The sequence below is a fragment of the Frankliniella occidentalis genome, unplaced genomic scaffold (assembly GCF_000697945.3).
Source record: "Frankliniella occidentalis isolate FOCC.00 unplaced genomic scaffold, Focc_3.1 Scaffold222, whole genome shotgun sequence".
In the NCBI taxonomy this organism is placed as follows: Eukaryota; Metazoa; Arthropoda; class Insecta; order Thysanoptera; family Thripidae; genus Frankliniella; species Frankliniella occidentalis.
In genome coordinates this window covers 42576-50397 of record NW_026267348.1, presented here as the reverse complement: position 1 = coordinate 50397, position 7822 = coordinate 42576, and the positions used below count along the sequence as shown (strand labels likewise).

The window sequence follows — 7822 nt, the reverse complement described above, 5'->3', positions numbered from 1 at the left end:
ATAGACCGTTCCGACAGTGCGCTTTTTGAGAAGAAATGAAGAAGTCGGCACCGAAACCAGTACCAAAAGCGCGCTTATTTTTGTCATTTGACAGTGCAGTTCGACGTGAATGGCCTCGATTAAATCTCTAGTAACTGTCAATTTTAGTTTTCACTGATTTAAGCCATTATTTTAGAACTGTTTCCGGTGGTGATTTCAATAATTCTTCTTTAAACGGGCACTGCCGGCACCATCTATTGGCTGGGCAGAAAATTTTCATTCTGTGTGTCTGTGTGTTTGTCTGACTGTCCGCACGATAACTCGAGAAAGAATAAAGCATTCCGGTAATGCTGAAATGCAGAAGAACGCGGGGAAGAAGAAAACGGAAATCGCTATGCGTTAACATGGTGACTTTCGTTTTCTTGTTTCTCGCATTCTTCTGCATTTTAGCTTTACCGGAATGCTTTATAGACCGTTCCGACAGTGCGCTTATTGAGAAGAAATGAAGAAGTCAGGACCGGAACCCGTAGCTAAAGTTCGCTGATTTTTAGGCTTCGCGTGCGCTTAAGCGCGAACGCGAAAGCCTTTAGGTCTCGTCAGGATGTTTCCCGGCCAGATTTTCGCGTATCCCCTCGCGCTTAGTCATCAGCATCCACCGGCCAGGCGGGCGAGGCAGTGCGCGGCTCGGCGCGGGGGGAGGGGGGGAGGGCTTTTACGACTACTCGAGTGCCGTGCGGGCGGGTGCGGCTGTCGGGTTCCGCTTATCGCCATGAAGTGACCCGTTCTTCCCTCTCACCCGAACAAGTAGCAAAATTAGTGTCGTATGGCGACAAATTTGTAACTCACTCGAGCTCACTACATACTCCCTGTTTTTCTAAGATCAACAAAATTTGAATGGAATTCGTAGTCCGAACAGGCTCGGACTGGCCCAGAGGGCTGCCGGGCAATCCCCCGGTAGGCCCTCGGCCTAGCGAGGCCCTCGGCCTCGCGAAGCGAGGCCCTCTTGGCCTCGCGAAGCGAGGCCTCTGGCTCAGGCTCCGCCGAGTGAGGCACCGAAGGCCTCGCGAAGCGAGGCCCCGTGCCTCGGACCCTGGCCTGGCACCGGTAAAATTTCAAAGTTGGGTTTGAACACACAAATAATATTTAATGAAGGATTCCGGTAAAGCTGTGATGCAGAAGAATGCGAGGAAGAAGAAAACGGAAATCGCAATGCTTTAACATGGTGACTTCCGTTTTCTTGTTCCTCGCATTCTTCTGCATCACAGCTTTACCGGAATGCTTTATTGAACTATGCCCATGCATGCCTTGGGCACTCTGCGCGATACGATACTGTCAACTGCCACAGCCAGCTCCCAGTCCCTAGTCCCAGCCAGCCGCCCGCTCCGCGCCGCCCCGCACCCGCTGCAGTGCAGGCTCAAACAAGCCTGCCCGCCCGGCCTACTGCGCGCGGCACCGGCAGCGCTCGCCCCCTCCCTTCTCCTCACCCCTCGCCCGAGCCTGAGCGCGCGCTCGCCTACGCCGGTCGACTCGACTCGACTCGTGAGGCGTGAGGCGCCGAAGCGCTTAGTGAAATCTGACGACAAACGTTTGCGCTTTTATTTTTTACGATTGCTGCTCAACACTGTACTGTTCACAATGAGTTCGGGCCCCACTAAAAAGCGGTTTCAGTCGGGACACAGCAAGAGGCAAGACGAGAAGAAAAGAAAGCTATCTGCAGTGGCCAGCGACCCGAAGCAGGGGAAGCTAAACTTCATCACTCCAAGTAGTAGCCGAACGCAAACAGAAGGTATGTACTACCCATTCTCATTGATTCGGTAGTAGCATGGATCACGGGCGTGCCGATAATGTGCTTTTTGTTTTTGTTTCTTCGTCTTTCTTGACTCCGTTTCCCTACCAACCGCGCGTAACGCGTAATAGGCTTCACTTAACGCTTAACAGTCAATATATGTCTGTTTACTTTTTCCCCCATGCAGATTCTGGTGCTGCCAGCACGGATGTGGTGTCTTCGCCCCCGCCAACGTCGCTTACTTCAGATGCGACACCAACACCGGCACGGACCCCGGCAGCAGCAGCGACTTCGGAAACGGATACAGCAGCAGCAGCGTCTTCAATGGCAACGTCCGCAGCAGAGAAGACTTTAACATCAGCTTCAGAAGATGGTGATCCGGATGTTGAGGGTGAGGGTAGTGTTGAGATAGAGACGGACACGGACACTGGGTTAGCGGCCAACCGGAATCTGATCAGTTTCATTGCTCCCCGTATCGACGCGCCTATTTCAGTTAAGCTTGCCTTCATGCAGAATCATCCGATACAACCTGTGCCCACCGCTACAACCAGTGTTCCGTTCAATCCACAGAAGGCTTATTATAAATCAGTAGGGGGCACTACAGTTTGTCGAAGTTGGCTCTCATACTGCACTGAAAACAGTTCTGTGTATTGCTCAGTCTGCATGGCATTTTCGGGCAGTACAAATGAGAGCCCTTTCGTTACCGGCCTTTGCGTTACCGGTCGATTAAAACATATTTATGATCGAATTTTAGGCCATGAAACTAGCAAAACTCACTCTGTCGCAGTTGACGCCCATGTTCAGGCTCTAGCCAATAAAAATGTAGAAAGTTTAATTGACAAAGACCTACAGAATGTTAAAATTAAACAAAGAAATGCCAGACGCTCTGTTGTAGAACGAATTATAGACATATGCATCTTTATTGGGAGACAAGGAATAGGGTATTCCAGGCTATCCAAAACGGAAGTAGGAAAAGAACAAACTCACTGACTTTTCTGTTTCCGTGATGGCTCTGATTGGTTGAGCTGATCACGTGTCACGACGGCGTTTCAGGTATGAAAAACCGTCAGGTCAGTTTCGAGCTCGCCTCCATATTTGAGAGGTTAGAATCGGGCCAAACTACCATGGCAATTTCTCATACTTAGCAAACGGAAACAGATTAATCGGTGAGTTTGTTCTTTTTCACTTCCGTTCTTGATAGCCTGGAACACCCTATTGCCTACCGAGGCGGACAAGAGGCTGCCCACTCTCTTGAAGACCGAAGCGTAAACCATGGTAATTTCCTGGAGCTTGTTTTGTTGCTAGCTGAGTATGACCCAGTGCTTCAAGAACATGTGAGAATTTCCATTGAGACGAGCAAGAAGCTCCGTGATTCAAACCCAGGATCGAAAGGACGTGGCTCATTTGTATCTTTCTTATCCAAATCAACTGTAAACAAATTAATCAAAATAATAGGCTCCAATATACAGGAAAAAATAATAGAGGAGGTTAAGCTAGCTAAGATTTTTAGTTTACAGGTTGACAGTACGCAAGATGTCGGTGTTCTTGACCAGCTTGCCATTGTTGTCAGATATGTTTCCCCTCTCACGGGCATGCCAAGCGAGCGCCTTATAAAGTTAACTGTCAGCCATGACAATACCGGGGAAGGTCTGTTCAAACTAATAAAAAGGGAATTTGCAAGTTTAGGCATCGACCTTCGTAACTGTGTTGCGTGCTCTTTTGACGGTGCCGCTAACATGTCAGGCTGCTTTAAGGGCCTTCAGACCCGCCTGAAGGAGATAAACCCCAATTTACAATTTACACACTGTGCTGCCCATTGCCTTAATTTAGTCCTTTCAGATACATGCAAAGACTGCAATGATTGCAATAAACTCTTTGGTTTACTTGAGACTGCTGCTGTATTTATCTCCCAGTCATACAAGAGAATGGAGGTTTGGAGTAGTATTGCTAAGGCCTCAAACAGTGCACATCGTAAATTAAGACGTCTACAAAAAATAGGCGCAACACGCTGGTGGAGTAAACACGTGTCCTTGCGCTCTGTAATAGACGAGAAGTTTAGTGTTAGTGAGAATTGTAATTTGGTCCAATTTCTTTCCTGTATGGCAGACATTCGAGACAGTAGTTTATTTGACAGTAAGACCAATTTCGCTGCTGGCTCAATAATCACCGGTTGGTGTAAGTTTGAGACACTTTTAACTGCTTTCCTTATGAGTGATGTATTTGTTAAGACCACACCTGTCTCCGAGGCCCTCCAAAGCCCTAAACTTGATTACCTTACAACCTTTAAAATGGTTGAAGCTTTACAGGATGCTATTGAGAAAAAACGGGATGAATTTGATTCTCTTGTCTCGCGGGTTAAACAATATGCTTTAGACATCAATAAGGAGCTAGACGCTTTAGAAATAAAAGATATTAAACTAGAAACTGACTTCCAGGACCTAAGAAAAACTAGACATGCTCATGTACAGACCTCTCGAGATGCTTACAGAGTAGGTACCTTCTATGTTGTGCTTGACCGTGTGATAAGTGGATTGAGAGAGCGTTTCAACCCTAACGAGGACCTTTTGAAAGAGTGTGCCATGTTAGATCCTAAGTGATTCCCCCAGTTGCCAACAGATTTTTTGTTATCCACTGTCCCCCATCTGGCAAATGTGGATAGTGCTGCTGCTACAACTGAAATGTTATCATTTTCTAAATCATTTGAACATATATTAGAGTCATCTGTTTTCACTAGCAGACCAGATTCTCCTGATATTGAGTCTACTTTTAACAACAATGACGATGAAAACTGTGACGGTGATGACCAAACCGACGAGAACTACGTAGTTAAGTGTAAGGCCTGTAATAAATGCCTTTCTTGTGTGCTAAAATTGTTCTACACAATTCCTATGTTACAAACTGCATACCCCAATCTCTTTGTTTGTTACAAATTTGTACTAACAATACCTACTACACAAGTTTCATGTGAGAGAGTCTTTTCGAAGGTCAAATTTATTAAAACGCGCTTGCGCAGTCTACTTTCCCAAGATCTGTTTGAGCCCCTAGTGCTAATGAATGTCGAAACCTCGGAAGCTCTTAAGACTAACAAAAACGCTGTCATTGATGCTTTAGCAGAGACGTCCGACGAATTCAGGAGACTTTTAAAGTAATAATTGTATTTTCGACACTTAAAACCTACAAGCACGGAGTTCGTGGAGTCTCCGTATAAACCCGTAGTTCCAGGCAGCTCCGTACAGACACGCAGTTCAGTGGGTCCCCGTATAACGTCGTAAGTGCTTGAAAGTCACTTCTGAGATAAAGCGCTTCAAAGTTTTGGATTTACATTGCGCCTTATGGGCGGCTGGATTTTCAGACCAGAATTACTTTTGAACTAATTGACATATCGAAATGCGGTTTTCGCTGATCGATAGCCCTTGGTTTCCTCTATCCGACGCACTTCATAACTCGAAATTTTCAAAAAACATAGTTACGACGCTATACGGCGGCCTGCTGAACTCCGTGTTTGTACCGAGTCCCCGGGAACTGCGTGTTTATACGGAGCCTCCACGAACTCCGTGTGTATAGGTTTCAAGTGTCGTTTTGTGTTTGTATGTTGTACTTGTAGTTTGTATTCCCTTGCAATACTATTCCTATTCCATTGTATTTTAATTTTTAAGATTAATCAATAAACATTTTGACTAAAAACATCCTTTCTTTTTTTTTGGGGGGGGGGGGGGTTGACTTCAGTTTTGAGGCCCCTTGCATGATGTTCCCCGGGAGGCCCCCAACCCCCCAGTCCGAGCCTGACTGCAGTTCGACGTGAATGACCTCTATTAAATCCCTAGTAACTGTCAATTTTAGTTTTCACTGATGTTAGCCTGTATTTTAGAACTGTTTCCGGTGGTGATTTCATTAATAGGGTACTCCGGGGCTCGGCTAGACCGGAAGGAGAAGAACAAAAATCGTCGGGCCGACGATTTTTGTTCTTCTCCTTCCGGTCTAGTCGAGCCCCGGAGTACCCTATTCTTCTTTAAACGGGCACTGCCGGAACCGCCTATTGAGAGAGCGATCTGGGAATTTCAGAGTCGATTTGTTGTATTATCACAAAAAGACACATCGAGTTCGAAGATGACCATTCTAGCTCAAAAATTGACTTTAAAAAAAATCAAAAACCAAAGGTTGCAAAATGTATTTTTTTTATGGGTTCCCAAGAGATAACTGTGTGAAAGTAGAACCCTTTGGGCGAAAATTTCGTCCGTTTTGCTAGATCTTGTACCGTTTTGGTGCCAAGACAAAATGGTCTATTAAATCGTAAAAAAGGCTGGCACAGCGGGAACTGTCTATTGTACAGGGAGTAATACTTAAACCACACATTACGGGTCGAACAACACCCTCTTTTGGGCTTAAGGGTCCCTAGATTATTTAGTATCACTAGAACGTTTATTTTTACATAACAATCTGTCAAAATTCGAACTTTTAATGAAAACCGTTACCGAACAGCAGAAGTTTCATGTCCCTAATTTTAGAGTAATTAGACCCCTACAAATGGTTCGAGTATGTCAAATTTTGGGCCCGGTGGGCTCTGCTTCCCTTAACCCTCTCCTTAACTCGTGTCGGGAGTCAGCGCCGCAGGCCTAGCTATTTGTGCGCCAGGCGCGTCGCAGCGTAACAGCGTTTCGTGAGGTATCGCGAAGCCTGTTACGCGAGACGTGGTCTGGCGTACATGGCTAGTTTAAAAATCAAAAAACACAGGTCGCAAATTTATTGGCTGAGCGGTTAGCGAAGCCCATAACTCCACTGACCGGAAAAGTTTCATTCTGTTTGCTTGTCTGTCTGTCTGTTTGTCCGCACGACGACCCGAGAAAGAATAGAGTATTTCGGGTAAGCGGAGCGGCGGAAACGGAACTGGCCAGTTCACTGCTGGTTACATCTCTGCTGCTGATGCGCGGGGGGGGAGAGATGGGAAGGCGGCGGGGCTTGGCAGAGTCTACTGCGCATGCGCAGTTCGCAGGCTGAGACGGATCCAGCAGCCGCTCGGCCGTTCCGTTTCCGCTGCTGCGCTTACCCGAAATACCCTATTGAGAGAGCGATCTGGGAATAGGGTATTTCAACGGAGCGCTGCCCGGAACTAAGAACTACAAAACCGGATACAGAAAGCGGGGGTTGGGGGCGGGCGCGCGGAGGAGCGGCGGGTGGAGGGGAGCCTCCCCGCCCCCACCACCGCTCTCTGTATCCGGTTTTGTTCTTCTTAGTTCCAGGCAGCGCTCCATTGAAATACCCTATTGCAGGGTCGTTTTGTATCATAAAAAGATAGGTCGAGTTCGAAGATGAGCATCCTAGCTCCAAAATTGACTTTTTAAAAAGTGAGATACCAGTAAAAGATACCAACAAGTATCTAGATACAGTATCTAGATACTTTTATCTAGATACTGCACAACACTGCTCGTGAAAGTAGGGGTCTACGGAAGAAAATTTCGTCCGTTTTGCTCTATCTTGTACCGTTTTGGCGCTATTGGGCATTTCTTGGCGATAACAACGTAAACAAGGTAGATGTACGCTAGACCACGTCTCGCGTAACAGGCTTCGCGATATATTGTAAGGTTCTGGACTGAAAGAAGTAAACGATGTAATGCTGAGAACCAAGAGATTTATTGGAGAACTCGGTACAGTCGTGTAGTCAGCTTGAGACCGGGACTAGACTGAGCCAACGCGGGGCTTGACTAAGGACAACACTGCGAAGGACTCAAATGGTTGAGAGTGTCTCCTTCTGAAATGAGACCTCAGAGTGGAACTAACTTCAACTTTCTTCCCACAGAAACAAGCAACACTCTCACCTTTTCTCACATGACGACGTATGCCTGCAGAAGTGGCGTATCTGCGGAGAGGCGCGCAACACTGGCGGATCTGCGCCGGCCCGGCGAACACTGGCGGATCTGGGAAGGGACGGTCATCAAAGGCGTATCTGCTTTTCGGCTGCCTGCACAGTCAACTTTGGAGGCCTGTTGCTCATCGTAGGTATGTCGTACAGTATTGACTGATGTCTCATTGCAATGTTTATGTCCTCGTGATTGAGTTTTG

At 46.9% G+C, this 7822-nt stretch overlaps 2 protein-coding genes across 2 annotated transcripts; both read left to right on the top strand.

Moving 5' to 3' along the window:
- Positions 1-2934: 2934 nt before the first annotated feature.
- Positions 2935-4362, top strand: LOC113212087 (SCAN domain-containing protein 3-like; the record flags this gene model as incomplete). Its single annotated transcript, XM_026430673.2, has 1 exon — positions 2935-4362. A coding segment is annotated over one exon (1428 nt), but the record flags the coding sequence as incomplete, so codon positions are not given.
- An 81-nt stretch (positions 4363-4443) lies between these two features.
- On the top strand, positions 4444-5411 carry LOC113212084 (uncharacterized). Its single transcript, XM_026430670.2, has one exon. The coding sequence runs from the start codon at positions 4444-4446 to the stop codon at positions 4912-4914; it is 471 nt and encodes a 156-aa protein (XP_026286455.1). The 3' UTR covers positions 4915-5411.
- The last annotated feature ends 2411 nt before the right edge of the window (positions 5412-7822 follow it).